This window comes from Clytia hemisphaerica, unplaced genomic scaffold (assembly GCF_902728285.1).
Source record: "Clytia hemisphaerica strain Z4C2 unplaced genomic scaffold, Clytia hemisphaerica genome assembly, whole genome shotgun sequence".
Classification (NCBI taxonomy): domain Eukaryota; kingdom Metazoa; phylum Cnidaria; class Hydrozoa; order Leptothecata; family Clytiidae; genus Clytia; species Clytia hemisphaerica.
This window is the reverse complement of record NW_027103836.1, coordinates 615,941-643,609: the sequence shown is the minus strand read 5'-3', so window position 1 is coordinate 643,609 and position 27,669 is coordinate 615,941. Positions and strand designations below refer to the sequence as shown.

Below are 27,669 nucleotides of genomic sequence, written 5' to 3'. Positions count from 1 at the left end.
GCTTAAAAATTGTCATCGAAAAATTAGCGTTACATTTCGATTTGATATACATTTCAATTCGCATTTGAGTTCAAACAACACGTTTGACAGAAAAGAAGCATTTCGTTGTCAGCTGGACAAATTTTTTTTAAAGTCGCCTACATGAAGTTGCTTTGAAAAGTTACTTATTAAAATGAATACACTACTTTTTGCCCTTATTTTGGGCTTGTTGTGTGCACTCACAACAATCAATTGTAAGTCTTATTTCTTGATATATTTATCCTTATTTTTTTTCTATTCTGTGATTTTACTGCGTTAAGATTTCCTTGATCAAAAAAGCTTATTTCTTTTTCCGGAAATCTTACTGTTGAGAAAATTCTAAGCTTCGAAATCAGGACGTGGTGCTTTTTCTTCACATGGACAATAAGGGATAATATAATTTTTACAAACACAAGTAAAAGAAATTTCTGTTGGTACTTCTCAGAAATTGGATTTTCTTGGTATTTTGAAATCTTAAATTTTCACCTAAGCAAAGTAGTGATCGTCCAATGACAATTAGTGTCGATTTTCTGATGACTTCTGAATTAAATCTGACCTAGAATGATATTCTTAAAACTACTTTGATTATTTTACCAGTTGTACTTTATCTTCGTATCAAAAATAGGAACTGCCTAGATGCAATTCTTTTTTTAAATGTCCAAGAGTTATTACGAGTGAGGTCATTGAGGTATTTAAGACCCGTAAATTCTTGCTATCTTTTATGGGGAGGGATTTTAAATAAGCATTTTGAAGTCTTTATTCCAAAAGGGATTGAGAAAGGTCAAATCTTTCAGAATTAAGTCAGATGGCCAAAAGTGTCTTTTTGTAAAAGGTTTCTGGGAATTTCCATTTAGGTTCAAAGCATAGAAATATCTCCTCAAAAGAGATTAGTCTGATCGGGTGCGAATCGTCTCTTGAATGCCAGGTTTTGAATGTTCATGCATTTTCAAAGGGCTAATCTTGGAAAGAAATATCTATAACTCTAGTAAACTTACTTCGGGGTCAATTTTTTCGGAAAATTTGCCCTTTAATTTTCCGTAGTACTTGTTTTTTTTATAGCGAAAAATAGTTTAACTGCTTATAAGGTTGTCGGTCAAATAGAAATGAGTAATCATTTCAGGAGGGATTATTTCCTTATTTTTCAACAATTGAAAACGATTAATGAGTCTAATTTTTACGAATGACTCGCGAAATTGGGTTTGGCTAATCCCTGGTTTTGTCATGGAGAATTTTCAAAATTTGACCTAGAAACATATTTCTAACTTTTATAAAAGAAGTTAATTAACCTTGTTTCCAATTACCTCAATTGACTTTACGTCGAGATTCCAAATTCAGCGATAACCTGAGAAAACGCATGATCGAAAAACGATTAATGTTCTATGACTATTTTTGATGATTTAATTATCATTTTGTCTGCAAATACATAGTAAACTCATTTAAAACATCGATTAGTAAATCCTGACGTAGTCACATTAAAATTGAGCATATTTCATTTTCCCGCTAATTAATCTCGTAGGAAACTCTCGAGTCGCTTTCCTTTTATTTACCGGTCTCGTAATTTTACATTTTGTATGCGTAATCTCGTTACTTAAGACAGGGTTATTTTATCTTTTTGGTAATACAATCGCGAATTTCGGGATAAAACTTGGACCCTTACAAAGCATTCTTTTACTTAGCATTTGATCATTTTTTGAACTCCAATGTGGAAAAAATGCTTTAATCTCTTTCAAAATTATCTTTAAAATCTCCAAAATGAATTTACTATTCAAGATGCATAGGGCTTAAAAATTTAATCAGGCCATTCTTTTTTTGCCACAATCAAAATTCGATCTATACATGTGCGTCATAGGCCAGTGCGCATATACAATATGTATCCAATTTAATTGTTTTCCAATAGCAATAAAAGAAGAGGGCTTGACAAAGTCTTAATTTTTGTGAGCAATTTTGATCCATTTAGCGATTAGAGAATTTTGATAAAAAAATGAGTCATTTATTTTATTGACGGTGGTCACATCTCACCATTTCTCTTTTTATAAAATAAAAATACCTTTTATATCTTTCTCATATTTTATCGCACTGAATTCGACAAAATACTTTGACTGTTCTTTTACATGCAGATCAAACGAGTTAATCTTATTGTATCATTGCGTAAAGCTGACATACTGAGGTCGTTTTCAATAAGGAAAACAGTTACCATATTTTAAAGACCACAATGCAATTTCTCATTTGAAAAAAAAAACACAAAAAGACGCACCCAATCTGACGAATACTTTTTTATCTGACTGACTCACTGAGAAAAATCTTTTTTAACTGAGTAACTGTTTCTAATTCAATATCGATTCTGAAATTTTTTTCAACAATAACCCATACAAATATATTTCTTCCATACGAAGGTTTGATCTTAGCAATTTTCATCGACTAATTAAAGCCTTGAAATTCGTACTTTTAGCTTTCTAAAATTTAGAATTGCCCTGAATTTTGCTAAATGTATTTGCTCCTTGAACTTCGGTCATTTTTAAGACGTATTCAAGAGTTTCTGGTTCAATCACTCAATACCATGTAAATTCGTAAATCAAAATATATGAGTGCAACTGGAGACAACTTCAAGATTACTTTTTTTAAAACTGTTACCCTATGGTAGAACGCTCGATTATTTACCTATCACCAAAATCAATTTACCTTGCATGCCTTTCACTTGATTTTCAAGGGTGGGTTAAGGAGACTTCTTATTACTAAAGTTCAAAAAAATTTTAATAAGTGAAAATACCGGAAAATCCTCCCCGTAACATTTTTATAAAGTCCCAAAGAAATCTTGGTAATCATTGAAAGTTCCACCTATAGAAAACGCATGAATTCCTATGAACATTGAATGAACCAATGAACCCATCTGTTTTCAACAGGTTTCCCTGAAATTGGTATCCATGCCGGTATCAAGGAGAATGTGCAAGCCACATCAACCGGGTGGTTAACCTTGAATGATTGGTGGGTTGACGATGATGAAACAGATGATTCTTTCAAATCTTCATACAAAAATGATCTGGTCCTCGAATCGAAGACGTTCGTCAAAATCCCCATCACTGGTATATACCACGTGTCCGCCTCTATACCCATCTTTAGCATCAATGCTACAGCTGGTAAGACTTCGTTTTTGATTTGTTATTCATCTCCAATTTTTGAACAATCAGTTAAACCTTCATCTCCTAAATCTTAAAAGCTTACAAAATTTTCGCCTGCAATAATTCTAATATTTGGCTCTTTAAAGATATTGTTCCAATGTATAGCCTGTCTTTATTGCTTTAGAGCTCTAGGTTTGCCCCAATAATTTCTTCATAGGAAGGACAAGTGCATTCTCAGCGAGTGTTATTCAAATAGACTATAAGTAGTTCTTTTCGATGCCAGTAAAATTGGCTTCATTATTCTCAAAATTAAATATTCGATTCTATTCGATTTTACCAGGTGGAAAATTCACTCTTGCTATGGTGAACGGTGAGAGTTTGGATAGTGATTCTCTCTCACTTCAATCAACAATCAAAGAAGGTACTGGAGATCTGACCACGTTAGTTATTTCTGGTTTCTGTGAATACGGAGCAGGAGAAATGGTCTCGTTCCGTGTCTTCTCCGAGAATGATGATTCTTTCTACGTCACACCTGGATCCAAAATGTCCATCCATTACATTGGTATTACACAAACAGCTCCGGCTTTCTTGGTACAAGTTGATCAAGATTACACTATTGCTGCCCCATCTGGTGAAATCGTCAAACCATATTTGACATCAGGACGTGCTAAATTATTCACATACTTGACTGGTTAGTACTTTTTTAATTTCTTTACATCTACCTCTTAAACTAACTGGGCCTTGATTTGTTGACCTGAAAGAAAACTAATTGAATTGAATCTCGTTCAAGTTAAATATTAATCATTTGAAACCTATTGCAGTAAAAGAAATATTCAATGCCATCCAAATATTATGGTGTGCGTTTTTAAACCTCTTGAATCTAAAGTCAGTTTGTTAGCAATTTCTATTTTCTTCTCGATAGGTTTATTACCACTGAGTGGAACCTACGTTACCGCCTGCGAAGGTATCTTCTACCTGGCAGCAAACATCATGCTGGAAGCCGGTGCTGGTACGTACACCCTTGAGGTTCTGATCAACAGCCAAGTATCAGCCTCTTATATCACCACTACTACAACACCAGGTGGCATTATCCCTCTCAGCGTCTTTGAGTCCATGAAAGTGGGGAAAGGAGTTGTCATCTCCCTACGTTTGAAGGCTGATGCATCAGGAAATCCTGTCAAAGTCTTGAAATATTCATCATGGTCTATCGGTTTTATTGGTGCCGCTGTTTTTGGATTGCAAGAATTTGCAGTCTTTTTACAATTACCTCTCACGGTTGGAAACTCAGACTACAACTATTTAAAGGTCGATTTGCAGAACTCAAGAAACAATATCAACACTTTGAACAACAGAGGTCAATTCGTGCAACCAGACAACAGCCGTTTCCTTTTGAACAATCAACGTTTCAACGTCGAAGAGAGAGCTAACTTTTTCTACGTTTCTGCGGATATCCATATTTCAGGTCAGTCGTCCCTTCTATCTTCAAATTTTCTTTACATTCTTTACATTTTCCCATAGATAATTTCTGGTACTGTGTGTGCGTTAAATTAAAATATGCATTAAATTAAATATTATTAAATAAGGTGCATTGAAATACCTAACAGTATTATCCAGTATTTTAAAGCCTACAGTGGCCTCCAGTTGTGATTAGTTAAAAAAAAAACTTAATCCGAATAAGCTAATCTTCTTGATTTCGAAATTCAAAATACAAAAAAGAGAGGGATGGTGAAATTTCTGAATATTTCGACTTTATCGAGTGACATTGTCAAGAGAAAAAAAGTACTACAAAATCATCATTCTAAATATTAGCAAAAATGGCCAATGAAATCCTTCAATATCTCCAATCATCAAATATTAGTAATTGAGGCTCACACACAGGACAAAATTTAACTAAAATCATATTGACGGCTCTATTATCTAACAACCACTATTTCTTTCACCAGGTGCATCTGAAGATATAGAGGTCGTCATTCCAGTCTCCTTGGAGAAAGACGAAGCTAACCTGGCATACAAAGGTTTATCATCACGTGTCAAAAAGGTAGCTAATGAAGCCAAGACTATCACCATCTCTGCAACCATGGTTGTCGCCGATGCTCAGTTTTTATCTTTATACGTCAAAGCTCACGATGGGAAGCAAATCAAGGTTGAAAGCAATTCGTACATCTCCTTCATCCAGATGAGATATTTAACTTCAAGTTTCTCAGTCAAGTCTCCATCAATATTTCCAAGGACCTTTACTGACAACCAATGGAACGACGCTACAGGTCCATACCTTGCTGAAGAGAAAGGCTCCTTCGCTTTCGCTGGTGATTATGATGTGGTCACTGGTAAATTCCAAGCCTCACACACTGGTATTCATATGGTGCAAGCTAATCTCAAATTTACAACCTCCGGGTGTAATTCGTCTGCCGAACTTTTGGAAGCCAATTTAGCTATTGATAACAAAGTTGATCCTTACAATGGTTTCTACAGCATGGTTCAAGCTCCTCAAGCAACTGCAGCTCTTCGATTCTATGGTGCTCTTTACCTAATCTCTGGACAACAACTTGGATTGAAAGTGCGTCTATCAAACTGTGGCAACCCTACTTATACAATGTTAGGGCAATGGGGTGCAAGTTACATTGGCACCAGCTACATTACCCCAGCATTCATGGGTATCAAGCCAGCAGACAATGTCTTCACTCCAGTCACTCAACAATTCCTGAACGTTTCAACCAATCCAAGAGTTTCTGGTTCTTCAGCTGTTTTTTCTACTGATGATCAATTTGATGGAAATGCATACACAGCAATGGAAGATGCTATTTTCATCGTCAGTGCCAATGCTCTAGTTGGAAACATGCAATGTACTGCCAACACCTACGTTGCCATCAGGCTCTTAGTGACAGGGAAAGACAATGAAGGTGGAACTACTGTCTTCACAGATAAAGATATCAACATTCGTGACGTCAAATATGTGACCAATAACCAGAATACAACTCTTTCACTTTCAACATCGCTCAGACTCAAAGACGGTGAATCAGTTAAAGTAGAATTCATCGAATCGACAGTTTTTCCTGAGGATTCAGTAACCACAGGAACAAGCGCGTGTACAGCCATCACTTTAGTGCGTGGATCATCATTCTCCGTTATCCGTTGGAGTGGCTCCGAAGAAATCTCAGCGGAAGGATACCAAAACGCCGGTTTCCTTGCGCGTGACAATTCAGGTAACTTGATAAACACCAATGATTGGGACACTTTTGCGACAAACTCACTCCGATATGCGACAGGTAACCCGGGCTTTTTTGCCATTAGCAATAGTTTAATTGTTCGGGATTCTGCGTTTTCGGTAAATTTGATTGCAAAGGCTGGTGTGTATTACGTTTCTGGGTCGATTACACTCTTATTCGACAATATATTGGCTTCCAACACTTACGAGATGGCTGTTCTCCTTAACGACGATTATGAAACTGGTATCAGTTCGACCATCTACTACCGAGGCTCAGAGTATGTCACTCTCTCATTTGCTGGCTTCGTATACCTCATGTATGGTCAATCTACATCTACTGTCAACTTGAAAGTGAAAGGACAGAACAACTATTACATCTACAAAGGATCAACATTCTCCATCATCAAATTGCAACCTGATTACAAGACACCTGGTTTCGTCACTGAAATTCAATCACAAACTCTCACTTATGACGCCAACAATACTGTTCTCTTGGATGAATGGGTTGCCAAGAACTCTAAAGGTCTTACAGTCAAGTAAGTATTTTAAGAATCTCTTTCAATCTAATATTTGGAACTACTTACCATTACTTTATGCAAAATTTTTCCTAGACATCTTTGCATTATGCCAACCTTTCAGCTTTCGTGGTCTGTTTAGTGAATTGATAATGATGAGTCAAAACTTTTTTTAAAATGTAGAACTTAAAGTTTCATGCTTACAATCATCAGCTACATATGATACAAGTTTGATCTAATTGAAAAAAATTCAAAATTCAAACACCGCTAGAATCGACAAGTCGTAAAAATTAATGAGTAATTAGAAAAAATAAAATTATAATTCCCATGTGAGCAGCTATGTCCAGTCTTTTGTTTTATAATGTTTGAACATAAACTTATTCATGTGACGATATTTAGAAACGATTTCGGATCTTTTGTTAAGCAATTCGTCTTTGTTTTCGAATCTCAGGATTTCTAATTTTTCTTGTAAACAAAGGCGGCACATTTTGGAAGTGTTAGAGTAAGATTTGACCCGTTTTTGGATAGACCATTTTAACGTCGGGGCAACATTCTTTTCTTTTAAGGCCCAAATATACGTAGACAGGGTTGTGCTGTTTTTGTACTTAGCGTTGTTGATAGATTGCTTGTGTTCATTATATCGCTGCTTGAATTCTCTTTCGGTAAGGCCAAGGTATGATTTCTTATCATGATTAGGTGCTGTAACTTCGCATTTATATACAATGGATTTGGTTTTGCATTTGTTTTGTAACGGACATGCATTTTTATTACGACAGTTGCAATGTTAGTCGTTGTCTTCAGGTTTCAATAAAATCTTTTTATTGTGGGAGTTTATAATAGAACGGACGTTTTCGGTACAAGAGTAGCTCACTTTGACATTGTTTTTGTTGAAAACTGAATAAAGTTTGTTTGCTTTTGTAAAATGTTTATCAATGAGTTTTAGGAAGGTTTTTCCTACATTTGTTGAGACGTTTTTGTTGTACGGGGGGTTGAACCATATAATTTTTCGCTTTCTTGATCGACGATTTTCTGTATTTTGGTAGGTATTTTCATATGATAAGTTGATGTTTTTGTAACCACTTGCTTTTAAAGCTTCTTCGTAGATAGGTTTGGCTTGATTGAAAATATTTTCATTTGAGGAGTTTTTTGAAAGTCTCTTGTTTATGGAAAGTGGCAGTTGCTTTATAATATTTTGAGGATGGTTTGAAGATGTGTTTACATATGAAAGGGTATCATTCGGTTTTTTGAACGGTCGGTAAGTACCTGTGTTTAGATCAAGTGTCAAATCGAGAAAATCAACGGTTTTCAAGTTAATGTCGATTTCAATGTCAAATCCTATGTTTTTGAAAATTTCGACAATTTTTTGACGGGTAGATTCAGCGTCTTTTCTTGTCAGGTTACGGAATATCACTAAACCATCGTCACGATACAAACCAATGTTACGCTTGTCAGTGATTTGCGAAAGGTTGTTCAAAATGTAAATACCGACAAGTTCACACACTTCAGCACCATCGCACCCATTTGCTCCTTTACGTAGAGCACTGTCTTTGGTGAAACAAACCCACCTTTATTGCTACTAGTGAATTGATACTCTGATTTGAAAACTGATTTTTCTTTACGAATTTTCTTTAACAGCAACATTGGTTATGACCACGCCACATCGCGTTACACCATCCAACAAACTGGTTTCTACTTCATTGACATCAATACCATTTTGAATCCAAACTCCACCACAGTGCCAGACACTTATGAATTGGAAATGGTTCGGATACGAAACTCGACGAATGAAACTGTCTTCAACACTGAACAATCCATTGCTGGCTTCCACACCACAATCATCTCTGGCATCTATCGTCTAACTGCTGATGACGTCATCCATCTCCGAATAAAGAGTGCTTCTGCTACAGCTTTGAATGGAACCACTTTGGCTGGTGGATATTCCTTGTACTTCACTCAATCATCAAGAGATTTTAGAGGTTCAATTCCTTTATCTTAAACTTTTAAACTTTTTTATTGCCTTCATGTCAATTGTTTTTAATGGATAAATTCAATATTTATGTTGCCAGAGATTTGAACATTTGTTTGATAGATCTTCTCGATAGTGTAAAATTGAACCCGTGATCAAAATAAGTTGTTGCCAATATATTGTATCTTTTATCTTCGTCATATTACTTCTACTTTTACTTAATGTTAATTCTACTGTTTCGATTTGTAGGATTCCGATCTGCATTGGGAACAAACTACCAAGGAAGTGGTATTGTAGATGGATGGATTAATTCTGAACCAATCGAACATTACAAAGGAGAATCGACCAATGCAACTGTCAGGATTATCTTCCGAGAAGGTCAATATACTGTTTCTTTCCATCCCGTATTTACTGGAGGTGCTAAAGAAGACTACACAGCAATGATCAAAGTGAACGGACAAACCCGTATGACCGGTAAAATGTACGGACGTGACGTTGATATACCGCTCTCCGGAACTTTCAAACTAGCTCTCAACGATTCGATTACTTTCGAAGTTTCTGGAACTGACACTCCGGAACTGACCACTGCAACAACTCGATCTCTGGCTTATATTGCTCCGCTCTCTACTGTCTCTGGAGGTTTGTCGTTGTATAAGAAATCCGACACTGTCGTCACCGCATTCACGGCTGTCGTGAATGGTTTGTATGGGGATGGTGACGATGGATATTTCTTAGATGACAACTCAACTCTCGTCAATAATGAAGCGATTGCAATAGTCAAGCCAGGTTTTTATCGAATCAACGCGCATGTCATGATTACCAACGCTGGCTCAGCTAGGTAATTATGCATCTTTAATATATTTTGCGTGCAATACATTTTTGAGCTGCCTGATCCTCCAATGATTCTAACGAGAATACCTTAAAATTAGACTGATTCAGTAAGGCGAGGATAACGTAAATTAGAAAAAGACTTTCGGCAATTTTAGACAGCTACTCAAACTTGGCACTTTCGGAGTTTATGAGAACTGAAGCCATCTACTTGATACATTTAATGATTCGTTCCCTTTCGAGTCTTTTTATATTTTAAATTCATCTCATTTTAAACTCTAGCAATTTCGTCTTGGAGACTTTGATCACGAACATCGAACGTAACTTGGAAGTCTTCAAGAGCGTACTCCGTCTCGAAAACACAAAGACCGGAACTCTTATCATTTCCGGTGTCGTCCCATTACGGAAATTCGACAACATTCAATTCAAAGTGACGTCATCAGAATCAAGCTCGTTCACGATCTTGCAAGACTCCACAACCTCTATCGTTGTTCTTGGTAAGAATTTTTTTCTTGACCATCTATGAATAAATCTCAGTTGTGATTTCTTTAGTCTTCTCTTAGTCCACACTTGCTTCGGAAAAGCAATTTATGAATAAATCTCAAGGATGGATAAGGATATACTCGAGCTCTCAAACAAGAAATAAATGTTTGTTTGGTAACGATTTAAGAATATTTCAACTTAGAAGTCTAATACCTTGAACGGGGAATCTTATTTGTTCGCATAACGGAGAGATTCGAATTAAAGAAAGTATTTTAAGAGGGTTTCTCCTTGACGGGGACTGGAAACTAGTTCGAATTATAGAAAGCTTCGAATAGTAGAAGTTCGAATAAGTGAGTCAACAGTATTAGCAAAATATTTACTGGTATTTAAAAAGCTTGAACTGATTTAAACGAACTTTACTTATTATCATTTTAGATGATAACACCGGTCCAACCCAGTGTGAAGAAGTTCGTGTGTTTTTACAAGATCTTCCTTCATTCCAACGATTACAAATTCGTGAGAACATCACTTACACGTGTACCGTCGTTGGAAACAAAGTCGCTGATGCTTTCGAATGGTACAAGGATGGAGTTGTAAGTCTTTTTTTTTCGAAATTCGGAAATGTTTCCTTAAGCCATTTCTATTCACAATAAGCAAAAAAAGCTAGGATAAAAACAAGAGAAAAAAGTTCCGCCTGAGCATAAATTTCATATCACTTTGGCTAAACTAACCGAAATTAAACACATTTAACACTAAAGGCATATTAGTAATAGTGTGTTAGACGTTTGATCATAGTAAATTGGAGGTACAAGCCACCTCCGCCCCAACCTGTGAATTGTAAGACACTGCTCTTTGAATGAAATCGTTTCAATATTCTTTTCATAGTTGATGGCTGGAGAAACAACACCAGAATTGGTTATCGATAACTTGAGTTTAAACAAATCTGGTGTATATTATTGTCGTGGAAAATTCTTTGACGTCTTTGCTCAAACAAACAATGCTACACTCGAAGTCTACAGTAAGTTTAAAAACCTTTTTTAATATTACAAAACTAAAATATCGTTAAAGTCTTCTTCAAATTAAAATTTCAAATCTTAAAACGACATAAACTTCTAGAGATTGGACTATTGAATATTTAGGACGACTACTCTCTCTAATTCGATCTTCAAGAGACCAAGAAATTTCTTCGAATTGAAGCGAGATTCAAATTACAGAAAATATTTTTGTGGACTTTTCAGCTAATGTTACTAATGTTTTGGTCCGAATTAAATAAAATGTAAGAGGGGGCTGAATATAGTTAAATGTTTAATTTCTTTTCTAGAGACTTAATTTTCTATTCCCCTTAACTTTTCAAATTTCTTCCTCAGATCCCTACCCAACAGCCAATGCGACAGAGGGAAAAGGTTATGCGTACGTGGTGGAAGAAAACAAACCGTCCATGCTTTTGGTGACTTTTGAAGTCGAAGCTTTTATGTTTGCACCGAAAGACACTCAAGCTAACATTTCCATACAAATTATCACCGGTAAGTGTCTTTTAAATACTTATTTTGTATCTTTGTTTCGTTCATTGGTGAATAAGTGAGATATCATTGTCTTGTTGGTCTTTGTTATCTAAAAAAACACGAAAATAATGTGTCAGCATCAGCTTAAAGTTTCAGCCAAGAACGTATACAAACCAAGCAATTATTCCAATTTTGCAGTTTTTAAGATATTGAAATATTTCTTACTTGTTTTCATTCTCAGGTGATGTCAATGGTGACTTTTACTTCAGTATGCCGACCAACACAACAATCAATATGTACACCTCACGTCCTTTGGATTACGAAAATATCGAATTCTACACGCTAACACTTCGTGCCACCAACTTGGAAGAACCTGGTGTCTCTGGTAAACCCGGCCCATACCTCTACGATTTTCAAGTCAACGTCACCGTCTTAAACATCAATGACAACGAACCGATTTTCGCTGAAAACCCATTCATAATGAACATTCCCGAAGATCAACCAGTCGGTAGCACCGTAGCCATTATTACGGCAACCGATCCAGATGGTGATTCAATGAACTACACAATGTATTCAAACATCTCCTTACCTTACTTCAACATCAATGCAACATCTGGTGAAGTCTACATCATTTCGGAGCTTGATCGTGAATCCATTGTCAACCATTCGCTCTTCATTGTGGCACATGATGGTATCCATAAAGCAGTCACTGAACTCTTACTTGTGGTCACAGACGTCAACGACAACTATCCACAATTCGTCGACTCCTCATTTGTTCTCTCCTTAGCAGAGATGACTTACGCTCCATCAGTCATTCTCAAAGCGATCGCTACAGATCCTGATCTTGGCAACAACTCAACATTAACCTACACCATCTTGGAAGGAAACGATGAAGGCAAATTCGACATCAATGCAATCACTGGTAACATAAGTTTAGTCAATTCTTTGGACTTCGAGAAAACACAATCTTATTTCTTGGTCATCTCAGTCACTGATCAAGGAACACCAACAACAAAAACCTCACAAACTAACTTGACAGTATCCATCAACGTTATCGACAACAATGATAATAATCCAATTTTCCAACAATCTTTATACCAAACGACCATCAGTGAGGAATTCCCAATCAACGATGTGGTTATCTCGGTCAAGGCAATCGATGCTGATGGTTCTGCAGTCCACAACACTGTCAACTACACCATTTTCGATCCACTGGCTCAACAATATTTCCAAATCATGGAGAATGGTTCAATCGTTCTCGTTCAAAATCTTGATTACAACGAACACCAAGAATTCAGGTTCCCAGTCCAATCGAATGACGGTAAATTGAACACGTCACCGTCATTTGACGACCACTGTCGTCATCAAGATTACCGATGTCAACAACCAGGCACCCGTCATCGAACCATCCGTCTACAACATTACCATTTCTGAAGGAACGTCAGTTGGTACGTCCATCGGACACATCAACGCCTCAGATGTCGACAGTGTCGGAATATTAACATACGGCGCAAACGGTGACGATTCCGGCAAATTCATGATAATGTCCACAACGGGCGCTATTCACTTGAAAACACATTTGGATTACGAAAACGTCGCCGACCGGTTACTCACTTTCAATGCAACCGTTACCGATGGTGTTGCCATGGCAACCGCTTTGGTCAACATTCACGTGACCGACGCAAACGATAACGAACCCGTCTTCACACAAAAGTATTACAGAGGTTCCTTAAGAGAGGACTCATTAGCTGGATTCTCCATCCTTACAGTATCGGCTAGTGACAATGACGCAACCAATACCAATGAATCTGCTATCCGATACTCCATTGAGACAGACGTAGCCAATCCATCAACCCAGTTATTTGATATCGACATCAACTCTGGTGAAATCAACCTTCGAATGAACAACTCTTTGGATTACGAAGTCATGAACAAACATCAATTTAAGGTACAACCTTCTTCCAGTATCTTCACTGTGAAAATGAGACAGATATTGAAGTGTACAATATATATCTCGGAATGTTTCAACATAATTTCAATTAAAACAGCTTCGTTCTGACTAAAATAATACATTTTACATTTAAAGTCCTTTCTCACTTACCCCTTTTCATTTTCCTTTTTTAACATTTCAATTTTTATGAAATCTTCAGTTTCTTATATCACAAGTCTCTTCTTTCTTCCCCTTCAGGTCATCGCCACCGACATGGGAGACATTTACCAACTCTCAGGTTACACCACCGTTATCATCGACGTTATTGACGTTAACGACAATAAACCCGACATGTTGACCGGCACTCAAACCATCAACGTCAAAGAATCTCATCTTGTCAATACACCTCTCGTTGCTTTCATTGCTCGAGATAACGATACGTCACCAACGTTGACCTACCATATTGTTTCTGGTAACGATAACAACACTTTCAAAATAAATGGCCATTATTTGGAGTTGAACAACTCGTTGGATTACGAAACCCAAACTTCTTACACAGTGACAGTAGTTGCTCGCGATCAGGACAACTTGGAAAGTGGAGTTGCGATTGTCAAAATCAATGTCGTCAAAGTCAACGAACATCGTCCCGTTTTCACCACACAATACATTCGTAAAGAAGTCTTCGAAAATTCTGGCCTTCACGCTCTGGTTGATTTGAATGCAACAGATGATGATATGCCATTGTCCACCATCAAATACTCTTTACTAAACACTAGTGATTTTGTTATTGATATAAATACAGGTGTAATCTCTAATGTCGTTGAGTTGGACTATGAAGGGAAGAATTCTTACTCTCTGGTGGCGATTGCTTCCGATCAAGATACGCCATATTATCTTCAACAACAAACATTAGTCGATATCATTGTTTTAGATCGTAATGACGATGCCCCTTACTTCAACCCGACCAACATTGAAATGAAAATCTCCGAGAAAGCACCAGTAGGCATGATTATTGCTACACTCAAAGCTTACGACAACGACACGGCCACCGAGGACCTTACATTCGGCGCCGACACCATAGAGCCGAAATTTTTCTCCCTTGACAGTAACACTGGTGTAGTGACTCTCAACAATCAAATAGACTTGGAAGCACCAGAAAGCGGCAACTATGAAATGGTGTTCTACGTATTTGACGGCGTTAATATGTCTCCTGTCAATTGCACCGTCAAAGTTTCTGTAGTTGCGGTTAACGACAACGAACCAATCTTCGAGAAAGACGAATACGTTATTTACATGAAGGAAAATCAAAATATCGGCACAGCTGTTGTGACAGTCTTGGCTACTGATAAAGATACAAACCCACTACAAGGTGATCGTATTTACTCCATCGTTCCTGATGTCGAAGACGCTGCCAACTTCACTATTGACCAGACTAGAGTAATCACAACAACACAAGTCTTTGATTTTGAACAAATCAACCAATACGCATTTATTGTTCAAGCTAATAATACTGGTGCAAAAGATCCGCTGACCGGTCGAGCTTTGGTTCGCGTCTATATAGAGGATGAGAACGACAATGATCCTATTCCTGCAGAATCATCGATCCATATCAACATCACTGAATCTACTACTATTGGATCATTGGTAATTGTCATCCGAGCTACCGACGCTGACTCGACCACTAACGCGGAACTCTCATATGCACTCAGCAATTCGACCATGTTCACCATAAACAACGTTGGTGAGATTCGCTTGAAAGGACAACTTGATATCTTTGTTCAAGAGACTTATAATTTGCAAGTCACCATCACTGACGGAGGAACGCCACAACGATCTGCTGTCGTTAATGTCACTATAGATATCTTGCAAGCTCAGGGTAGTGTTTCTCTCGCTGATATGAGACGAGAAGACATCCCGGAAGACATTGCGGTTGGCTCCTTTGTCCTTCTTGTCAACTCAACCACAAGATCTGGCAAAGTCTCATACCAGTTGGTACCAAATCAAGATTCAGTCAATTTCAAATTGAACAGTACTACAGGAGAATTGACAACAGCTACCCAATTTGATTTTGAAACCAAGCGATTCTATCTTTTCCAAGTAATGGTCGTTGACTCAGCAGCAAACATGACAGGACGAACACAGATCTTGATCAATATTCTGGATATCAATGACAACGTTCCAGTCATCACTTCGTTGAAATTGGTTTACAACATATCTGAAGCCACAAGGATCACCTCACAGATCGCATCTTTTGGTTATACAGACGCAGACAGTGGTCGAAATGGGGATGTTGATTTTGAAATAATTGGTGGAGATGGTAATGGTACTTTTGCAGTAGACAAAGCAGGACACGTCACCTTAGTCACGCCTCTAGACCACCGTGTAAAGAACCAATACACGTTGCTGGTTAAAGGTGAAGATGACGGTCTACCGGCTCCTTTGCACAGTAACATCACCATCACTATCAACGTCTTCAAAGCCAATGTCGATTTTAATGTCTTGGTCTTCAATCAAAGTTATTACCACGTTTGTGTGGATGAAGAACAAGCTCATCAAAATTTCATCACCGTATCTGCAGTCAATCAAAACCCACTCAGCAGTACCAAGGTTACTTATTCCTTTGCTGCTTCTACCTCAGCTGACATCCAAGCCATCTTCTCATTAAACAGCACCACTGGCGAAATGTCCTGCACTAATGCTTTGGATTACGAAACAAAGAAGAGTTTCGAGATTGTTGTCGTGGCAACCAACGATGAAGGATATCGCGATACCAGTGTTGTCGAAGTTTGCGTCAACGATGTCAATGACAATCCATACACTTTCAAAGAAGACAACATTGTTTTGAATCTCACTGAATCGACTCCAGTCGATACTTTGATTTACCGATTAGTGGTTTTAGATAACGATACTATCGATTCTGGATCGCGATCTTTTGCTGTTAATAATGGAGTTATTCGAGTTGATAGCAAAGGATTTGTCTACTTGAACCAACAATTGGATTATGAGACAACCAAACAACACACCAGTGTGGTAACCGTCCGCTTCTCATCAACCGCTGACGATACCGCCACCATCACGATCAATGTGAGGGATTGGAATGATCACCACCCTGTTTTCACGCCCACCACCGTATCTGTCACTGTACAAGAGGACGCCGCCATAGGAAGCATCATTGGATCCGTCTCTGCTTCCGATAATGATGAAACGAATCCAAACAACCTCAGAAATTACGACTTGATCTCCACAAGTGATCTATTTGCCGTCATAACCAACGGTAGTATACAAGTCAAGAATGATTTATCAATCACTCAAAATAATACTGAAATTGAACTCGTCGTCAAAGCCCGTGATTTAGGATATTTGCAGCTCATCGGAACCATCAATGTCCATATTACAATTATCGATACTAACAACAATCGACCAATCTTCGAAAGCACTTATTACGAGAACCGTATCTCTGAAGAAGCACCTGTAAATTCCAAAGTCCTTTGCGTGAAAGCAACTGATGGTGATTTCAACATTGGTAGCATTGTTACATACATTCTTTACGATCCAATGGATCACTTCAAGATCAATTCAACAACTGGTGAAATTCATGTTAAGCAGGTGCTTGATTATGAGAGCAAACAAGAATACACAATGCACGTTGAAGCTGTAGATGATCAAGGATTAAAGAGCGCTGTCAACGCCACAGTTGTCATCTTCCTCGTTGACGTCAATGATAATCTTCCAACTTTCAACTTGACCATGTACGCCAGAAACGTCACTGAAAGCACATCAATTGGAACCAGTCTCCTTGAGTTTGAAGCATACGATAACGATCTGACTGGAGACTCATTGACCTTCACTCTCGTTGCCAACAAAGATTCTGAAACCTTCCGTGTCGCTGGACGAGATCTTCAGCTCAAACTTGCTTTAGATTACGAAACTCAACGTCAATTCACGTTCTTAGTGGAAGTGACCGATTCAGCCACCAAGCAATTGTACGGTCGCAGTCTAGTAGTTATTTACGTTATCAATGAAAACGACGTCGCCCCAGTGTGGAATGAAAATCCATACAATGTCACGATCTCAGAAGCTCATTTGGTCAATCAACTTGTTGTAGAGATCAGTGCTACAGATGCCGATGAAGATAACCTGATCTACACTATTAATCCTACTGGAACGGACAATAAATTCACCATCACTACCAGCAATAACATGGGACAAATCACTTTGGCACAATCGGTTGATTATGATGTGAAGAAGTTATACAAATTCCAAGTGACCGTCTCTGATGGAAATTTCAACGTTAATGTGGATGTCGAAGTTCATATCACTCCTGTCAACAAACCAGAACCTTCTTTCAACAGAACTGGTATGATAAATTCTTTTTTTACAAACAATATTCGCTCCAATCTCCTATATTTATATTTTCCTTAAAGGCTACTTTCAGTGGTTTAAGTTTCACATATAAAACCGTTTTTGGTTTTGTTATCTGCTCTTTAAAATTTTGCAACAAAATCTTACTTAACTTGACAGGCCATACCCGCAAACTATAATCGCCTCCGTTTAGGATTCGTTTTAATCCTTGTGACTTTCCTATCTTCCAGTGTACGTTGTGGATATCTACGAGAACACGACCGTCAACACAGCCATCATTGATTTCTCCTTCAACAACGTCATTGCACCATACACGACCCTCATCTTCAACGAAGCTGAAGGAACCGACAATTTCAACATCGTCATCGCAAGCAATACAGCTACCAATGGTCAAATCACAACGAAAGTTTTGTATGATCATGATTTGAAATCACAATACGTATTCACTATAACCATCACAGACGCACGTGGTCGCGAAGGTCACTCCACCGTTATTGTGAACGTCCTCAACAACAACGATTTATGTCCGGTTGTCCTGCCCGCTACACAGATTGTCCGTATTACGGAACCAACAATCGATAATACGGTCGTAGCCGTGGTACGAGCATCCGATAAAGATTCCGATTCTTTATCATTCAGCTTGGTCAACACAACGGACAATATCCTGAACGGTATGTTCAAGATCGATGCGTTTGGGGGAATTCGCGCTAACGGTATGATTGACATCGAAAACCAAACCATCGCTGAATTAACAGTATTCGTCAGCGACGGTAATTGCGTCAAAAACGCCACCATTATTGTTTACGTCAACCCTGTCACTGCATGCCCTGTTTGTAAAACGTACCAATTTATTGAACCTGTCTATAGAGCATCCATCCTTGAAGGAAAGACACAAGTTGGCTTGATCACCGTGCAAACTAACAGACATTCAATGACCAACTATTCGATCACTGATGGAACAGCTCTTGGATTTGTCAGCATTGGTGACACCACTGGTAAGTGAGACTCGTTTCTGTTGAATGTCTCTGAATCTCAACTAAGATGTTTCTTGCCTGGTTTACAAACAAACTAGAGAACTTCAATAGTTTAATGCTTGTACGACCTTGCATTGTGCAATCATTTTATACCTGACTTTTTCCAAAGATTTTAAGGTTTGAAGCGAAATAAGAACTGTGTATGAAAAGAAGACCATTTCACTTTATTTCCAGGTAAAATCGACGTCAACGTTGCTTTCAATTACGAAGTACGTCAATCGTTGGAGTTCTACGTTTACGGAGTCTCCAGCATTGTACAGAATCCGGATGAGGTTGTGACAATGAGAGCACGTGTCATCATTACTGTCCTTGATGTTGATGACAATTGTCCAACTTATGACACTCCTGTTGTCATGAATATGAACTACAGGTAGGCTTGATTTTCTTCAAACACAAAATCGATTTTACTAAATAATGGACAAAATTCACCTGGCTAAACAGTGTACAAGGTTCTTTCTTTCACAGTGAGGTACAGAAACAGGCTTCTCCGATTCGAAATTCAACAAAATTCCGCAAAAGTTTAAAATTTTTGTTTACTTTGTTGTTTTTCAACCACTGGCTAAAACACTTCACGTTGGGAAAGATTGAGATTTCGTCTATATATTACATAAAATTCTCTTTTTTTTATTCTTTTCAGCTCACCAATTGAAGCAGGCACAATTGTCGGGCGCGTTCGATTATCGGACGATGATACCGAACACAACCACACATTGACGGTCACTGATAACGTAAACTTTATGATCGAACAAAACGGAAATATCAAAACTACACAAGTCTTGCAATCACTCGTCGAAAAATATTACAATTTCAACGTATCAGCAACCAACCCAAGATGCAACGTTGTCTCGCAAGTCGCTCTAACTTTAGAAGTGTGCCCTGAACCAATGACCTATATGTTTACCGACAATGGAAATTACGAAGAGACCGTCTTTGAGAACAAAACAGTTGGAACTTTCTTCAATATGGTGTTGCGTATCCAAGGAAGCTATTCACCAGTCACTTACAGTATCGTTGAAAACAGTGCTCTGACCTTGTTCAACATCACTAATTCAGGCTCAGGTATGTTTCTTTTAACATTGTCCCATCTTTCATTTATTCGAATATTACCTTAGTATTTTTCTAAAAAGTGCATCAATTTTACTAACCTTTTTTTATTTCAGAATTTTCAAATGAGTTGAAATATTTGTTTTCTTTTATCTTAGATACCGCAACCATCGCCTTACAGTCAGGTTTAGATTATGAGACCGCCCGAAAACATATCTTCACAGTTAAGGCTACCATTATGAATATCTTTGAAGCTCACGCAACCGTCATCATCAACGTTCTCGATATTCCTGACGAATGTCCAAACCTTCCGGCTACCATGACTATCAAATACCGTGGTAATCCCGACATCAATGACGTCATCGGTAAAGTGACGGCAACTGGTATTGACTCTGCTCTACTCTACACGATCAATGCCAATAACGAGCTGACAATCAACTCGGCAACTGGAGAATTATCAACTAAGAAGAGCTTCCCATATTCTTACGATCAAACCACAACTTATCAAGTGTCTGCCGCTGCAAACAACAACTGTACAAGCGCTAAGACCACAGTTAGCCTGGATCTCAAAACATGTACAAACCCAGAAGACTACCAATTCACAAAGGCTAAATACGTCCGCACCTACAATGAGACTCGACCACTCGGTTACCTGTTTTCAGTTTCAATCCGAAAGGTCACACTCTCTCGAACGTACGCTATCGTCTACCCAGCTGGAGCTGTCGAAAGATATTCCATCAACTCGACTACTGGTATGTACTTTGCTTGCTTGATAAGTGTGAAATTTCATGAAACATGAGAGTTATGTAAAAGAGCTAAGCTTGGTACTTTTAGCTTGTATCTTTAATACATTTTGGTGATCACTAGGTTCATTGAACATGATGAAAACTTAAGCTGGGTACTTTTTTTAGCTTGTACCCTCTGCATTTATGGTGGTAGTGGTAGAATTGAGACTTCGAAAAAACGTTGATCTCGATATACATTAAATTGCGATTCCCGCTAAAATTTAACCTTGCAATTTCTCCACAATTTATTATAGGTGAAATCAGTCTGGTACAAAACTTGGATTACGAAGCTGCCAGCGTTGAACATTTCCAAGTCAACGCCACTTTCTCTGATGGTGTAGTCTCCGTAGCTGAGGTTACCATTTACATTCTTGACGTCAACGATAATTGCCCACAATTCATTGCGTCATCACCGACCACCATTTACATCACCGAACCTCTGGAACAAGGATTGTGGATAACTCAAACTCTGGTCACTGACAACGACTCAGATGCTGTTAACCAACACGTTTTTGCACTGACTGGTGATGCAAAATTCACAATCAACCAAAAGGGTATGTTATTCCTCTCTTGTTTATCAACTTTTCTGTCTATATGTTGATTGTCTAGCATAGGAGGTAGACTCCCTTACTCCCGACTCCGCCGACATCCACAAGATAAATATAGATACTAACTTGCAGAAAGCTCGCCTTTGTTGAAAATCCCATTTCCTATGTATCCTAAAAAGCAATGATTTGACATTTTAAATTTTCCTTTTAGGTGTTATCACTGTCAAGCAAGACTACGTGAGCGATCGAGCTGTCGCCAAATTCACACACAACCTAACCGTCACCATCACGGACGGAACATGTGCACCGCGTGTTCATAGTGTGGATGTGGTCATCTTCAAGGTGTTGTTACAAGAATATCAATTCTCACGACCTTTCTTTAAATACGAAATCAGTGAAGACCAGACAACTCCACATGTCATCGACTGTTTCAAGAACTTGTACAATCACACTGGTGTTTACAGATTGAAATTCTCAAACTCAACCTGTTTCTCCTTGTCGTCGAACGGTACGTTCTTGTTTTTCTTCTTTGGATATTTCTCCGAGGCTTTGAGAATAAGTTATTCAAAAGTTATGATAAACTTTTCCGAACGGTTCTAGGAATAATTCGCAGCTTTGGAACTCACATTTTTTGTGTTATCAGCAGTATATTAGGAACCTCTTCATGATAATCATTACATGATGTTTTCTACGGAGGCACCCCGGTTTTTGTCAGTAGTGGCAAATTTTGAACAATTTTCCTTTAGCGTAAATTTCTTAAAGCAGAAAGTATCATGGATTTGTCATTGTTATAATTACCATTCGACATTTGATTATTTTCAGGTGACTTGCGATTGATCAAGCCTTTGGATTACGAAGCATACACTCACCACTATATTGATGTCGAAGTTGAATATTCCAACGGATTCGTTGCCCATTCAGGAGTTGTCATCGTTGTTCGCAATGTTAACGACAATAAGCCACAGACCTTCCCCTATCCATCAGCTGCTACCATCAACCCCTCTTTCGCTAGACACACCATGGTTGGAGAGATTGATGTCGTTGATGCTGACCGTGAACGAACAGACGGTAACACTTTCGTTTTCTCAATCGATGGAGGTGATCCTAAAGGAATCTTCGCCATCAGCCAGACTGGTCAAATTTACACTAAACGATGCATGACAGGTACCGATATTGGTATCTATGACCTCCGAATCAAGGTCAATGACGGTCGATTTGATGTTTACGAATCAATGCCTGTTAAGGTCTTTGATGTAGGGGATACAAACTTTGCCAAGAGTTGTCCCGTCTCGTGCAGTGACTTCGGAAATCCATCCAATTACATGTTTAATGAAGGTATCAAGATGGTTTCGCTTCCAGAAAATACTATGGTTGGTTCCCCTATCTTGACTGTTGATATCAACGCCTTCCCTAACGCCACTTTCGCCCTTGACGCCCATGCTGCTGGATACTTTAGCATCAATGCTGACAACGGAACCATTTACTTGAATAGATCTTTGAATTACGAAATATCTCGTGTTCATTACTTCGGTGTAACTGCAAACATCCAATCACGTGCTAATGGTGTCATGGTAACCAGTAATGTAGCCATTATGGTCATGGTTCAAAACGTTGAAGATAACGAACCTATGGTTACAGCACCTTCAACAGTCTCCATCTCTGAATTAACCGTACCTGGTACAATTGTTGGATACTTAAAAGTCAAAGATGCCGATACTATGATTTCACAAATCGAATTTAACATCACCTCGCCACATCCAGAAGCCTTAGAGGTTAATGGTCATGGTGAGCTGATTGCAAGAAATTTGAGTGGAGTGCAACATAATACTAACATCCAAGTGAACTACCGAGTGACAGATTCTCTTCATTCTACCACTGGAATCATCGTCTTCAGAGTTGTGGATGTCAACAACAATGTACCATTGTTCGACAAAAAGATCTACACTTTCAATGTGGATGAAAATGCAGTGACCACCGTTGGTAGTGTCTCAGCCACAGACGCCGATGTGACCCAAAGCTCTGTCCGATATTCGATCGATGCCACTTCCAGTGTTCTCTTCATGATCAATGCCACCTCGGGTGTTCTAAGCACTCGAACAAACTTGGACTACGAAACGGCTAAAATGCACCACGTCACTCTCATGGCAACTGATAACGGTGGATACGTTGGTGTTGCCGTCGCTCACATTAACGTCAAGAACAAGAACGACAATACGCCATCCTTCGTAAGTTCTTCATCGTCATTTGCCGTCTCCGTTAACGAAAACACGGCTGTCGGTGCGCTCATCCAATGGATTCACGTGGAAGATAAGGACGCCGGAACTTCACTTTCATTCTCGTTCAACCAAGTCCAACCCTATTTTAACATCGACAACAGTGGAGTTGTCACTCTTACTAAAGCGTTGTACACATCTTCTGATAACGAATACATCATGGCCTTTACCGTTACTGACGGCGTTGCTCCAATCTCAGGTGTCCTCACTGTGTCCGTCGTCCGTGGCAGCATCGATAAATGTCCAGGATTAACCGGCTTCAACGTCAAGAACATCAACGTTGATGAAAACACGGCTCCCACTAGTGTCATCCTTGATCTCAGTAGTTTGGTAATCAGTGCCCATCATCAATACAAATTCACATTGGAAAATGGCTCACCAGCTAACTTTGAAATCGTTAACTCTAACCTCAGATTGAAATCAGCTATCGATTACGAAACACAGAAAACGTACACTTTCAACGTTGTAGCGGAAGACGTAACACGTAATACGACAACTGTTCTCCCGTTAACCGTCAACGTTGTTGATATTGATGAATCAACACCAACCATTACCACGACCGACATCAATGTATCTGAATTCACCCAAGTCGGATCCATCGTTGGAATGGTCATTGCTACAGATACTGACGGTTCAGCAAAGATTGCTTTCGAATTGACCAATGGTGATGGTACCTTCACTGTCAACACCAAAACAGGAGCTGTTACTCTCGCCAAAGCTGTTGATGGTGCAGTCCAATCTTCTTACCGACTGGAAATTTGTGCAACCTCATCTGGTGTTCGAACTTGTAAGAACATTACAACCACTGTCCAAAACACAAACAGTAATGCACCGACGTTCGGTGTTACCACCATGACAATCTCCATAAGTCACAATACCACTGTGGGTACAGTTATCAGTAGTAAATCAGCCACAGATGCTGATGGTGGTGCAATGACCTACACCATCAACGCCCTTGGGGATGCTACAGTTACCGAGATCTTCGAGGTTGATGCAGCCACTGGTCACATTAAGGTCGTCCGATCTCCTTTAGTTCCTGGTGAATACAAATTTTTCTTGATTGCAACCGATGGAGTCTTGGAGACTTGCATTCCAGTAACTATCGTCGTCCCAGTTGACACCTCCAACGCCACACCACCACACTTCAAGACCACCGCATATTCGGCAACCATCATGACTGATGCTGCAGTCGTCTTACGTGTTGAGGCTTTAGATCCTCCAGATACTCGTTCTTTGAAATACACCATCCAATCTGGCAACACTGATGATAGTTTCGAAATCGATGAATCAACCGGCTCAATCTCCAAGGTTACCGGTAAAACACTTACAGTCGGTACCATGTATTCCCTCACTGTTGCAGCAACCAATACACGCTCCAACTTGACCGGAACTGCACCTGTCTACATTGCTGTTGGCTCATCAATCGAAGCATCACCATCTGAAAGTTTCGTCCAAGAAAGTTCTGCTACTTCTTTACTATTGAATGTCTCTTTGAGTGGTTTCCAAGAACAACACGTTGTAGCCTATGTCATCATTGGTCAAGAATATCCTTCCAATGTCGACGTTAGTGTCCAGACCTCCCAAGAACCCGTGACCTATCATTTGGCATTCAACAGTACACAGACTACCACTTACAGATACAGATTGTACAATGTTGCCCGAATCCCAATTGCCACAGTTACATCCACCAGAACAAGAAGATCGGTACGTGATGTTGAATTATTTTTGGGATGATTAGACTCTCCCCATAATAGAATTCTTAGGTGGTATTTAAAGTATAAAATAATAGTGTGCTGGACTCGAATTTGTGAAAGTACAGTTTTTGGTCGGGCTTATTAATTTCTCTATAATAAAGCAAACGATACCACACTCAAACCAAACCAAATCAAATTCACAGACATTTAATAATATAGTCTATTATTTCACTTGCAGTTGGAAAAAGCCGAAGCAACCAGCTTGTTATACAGAGTGGGCGCTCAGACACCATGTCCATCCACTGAGAAATATTGCAATGGACCTTTGACAACTGGCAACAGATACAGGTGAGGATGGTTGAACCCAATGAAACTTCGTGTTGTAGGCTGCGATTTATTCGATCGTGTCGAGGTTTTTCTTTGGTCTATGAGAATTAAATTTTACAATGAAAGAGGATTTCTTTTTAAAGCCATTAACCCAATCTTCTTCGTCGGTATCTGAAACTCTTTTTATTCTTTTTTGTTATAGATTCTTTGTAGCAGCCATCTACAACACTCCAGGAGTAACAAACGGAGTACAAGTCAATAGCCCCGCCACACCTGCCGCCCTCACAAGTAAGATTCATTAGAAAAACGTTGTGTTAATTATTAAAACATTTTCGTCACTTTTTCATGATTTGTCATCCATCGCGGATTTCGTTCAAGAATACTTCCCCTTTTCGGATAAGATTCTCAATAATTTCTTGGAAATCAGCAAAACATAGCGAATTTTATTTATTCATCTACTTTTTCCTTCTTTTCGTTATAGTCGGTCCAAATATTGGCGCCCTTGGTGGTCAGCAATCTGTACACGTCAACGCCCTCGTCATTTGGATTGTCGCCCTTGTAGTCATGGGAACACTCTTCTGGTTGGCTATCCTGGCACTCGCCATTGTCTTGTGTTACAAACGAAGATACTTACACGACAAAGCATACGATTTAGGTTACAACGGACCTCCAATCCCAAATAGCGGAAACGCCTATGCTTTTGATAACAAGGGGGCAAAAATTAACGAAGGTTCACCTATTCATTACTCCGAAGTTGCAACAATCGCAGATCGACGTGCTTCCGTCCCTGACCAACAAACCAAGATTAACATCACACACGCACCGGTCGTCCTTGATTCACCGGAACACTCCCCACAATTGAAAACTAATTTAAAGACTTACGAAGACACTGTCACCACCAGTACATTCTCACAAGAATTTGAAACTCGGTCTGCAAATTTGAAATTTGGAGATGAGAATCCTGAATGGGAAAGTATGGATATTCAACTGAGGATCGATCCGACCGGAGAACGAGATCCTGTTATCACTCGCAAAGAAACTAAAAAAGGTACATTGGTTTTAGATAATCAAACGATATTTATAGTTTGAAGATTTATAATTTAAGTTTTGAATTTTCTTTTGCGTAACTATCACAATGGATTTCATGAATTTCTGTCACAGTAAAATATGAAAATATCTTTTTCATATTTAATACAAGTCAAGAATGATCCCCTTTCCCTGTTTCGCAATGCCTCTGACAATAACTTCTTAATGAATTCATTCTGTATCGATTCTTCCTCTATAGAAGAAGAACATCCAGGGATTCAGGTGCCAGAACCACCAGTCGCACCGGTCGTCAATACCCAAACGTCCGTGACCGAAATCACCACGACAACCACAACAATACAACAAGTTGTCAATGAAAATGGTGACGTTATCGAAGAAAAAGTCGTCGATCAAACGACAACCGACGAATTGAGTCGCGTTTAAACGACAAATTAATCGGACGAATACGGGAAAACGGCCTTAGGACAATTCTATTTTATAAATAATACCTATCACTAGTTATATTTCTTTATAATTTCTATTTTTGTTTTAATGTATCTAAAAAGTTTTGAAGTATATATAAATAAAAAATTGTAATTTCTAATCTTAGTCTTTGGTTACTTTTATGATATTTTCTGTTTTATTTTTTCGAAACCAATTCGTTATGTTTAATGAAATACGAATTGCTAAATATGATTTTAAACAAAATTTCTGTTTCCAATTTATTTTATCCTTTCCAGTTTTCATCTCCTGAGAAGTAACTTCTCGGAAACTCTTTATTTCTACCTACTGTGCCCAATTTAAAAGACCTGTGGCAACCGGGTGAAATTATCGTTCAATCTTGCTCCACATCCGTGTCAATGCAATGTAAAAAAGCTTGTGAATTAAAATTGAGTAAGCAAATGATATCACTCATTTAAAAATGAAACCTTTAAGTATTTAGTGTTGAATGGATATAGGACAGGATAAGGAAGACTTTCTTTTCTAAAAGATGTTAAAATTTAATACTGAGA

At 38.6% G+C, this 27,669-nt stretch overlaps 1 protein-coding gene across 1 annotated transcript; it reads left to right on the top strand.

The window, feature by feature from the left end:
- On the top strand, positions 1-27,364 carry LOC136807114 (fat-like cadherin-related tumor suppressor homolog). Its single transcript, XM_067063683.1, is given in 25 exon segments — positions 1-233; positions 2,919-3,152; positions 3,475-3,825; positions 4,057-4,596; positions 5,078-6,875; positions 8,490-8,830; positions 9,070-9,658; positions 9,931-10,145; positions 10,567-10,724; positions 11,017-11,149; positions 11,499-11,654; positions 11,875-12,967; positions 12,969-13,581; positions 13,822-17,920; positions 18,156-18,920; positions 19,134-19,329; positions 19,597-20,018; positions 20,162-20,755; positions 21,043-21,342; positions 21,548-21,844; positions 22,159-25,313; positions 25,542-25,651; positions 25,833-25,918; positions 26,112-26,678; positions 26,916-27,364. Coding segments are annotated over 25 exon segments (17,058 nt in total). The 5' UTR covers positions 1-172; the 3' UTR covers positions 27,101-27,364.
- The last annotated feature ends 305 nt before the right edge of the window (positions 27,365-27,669 follow it).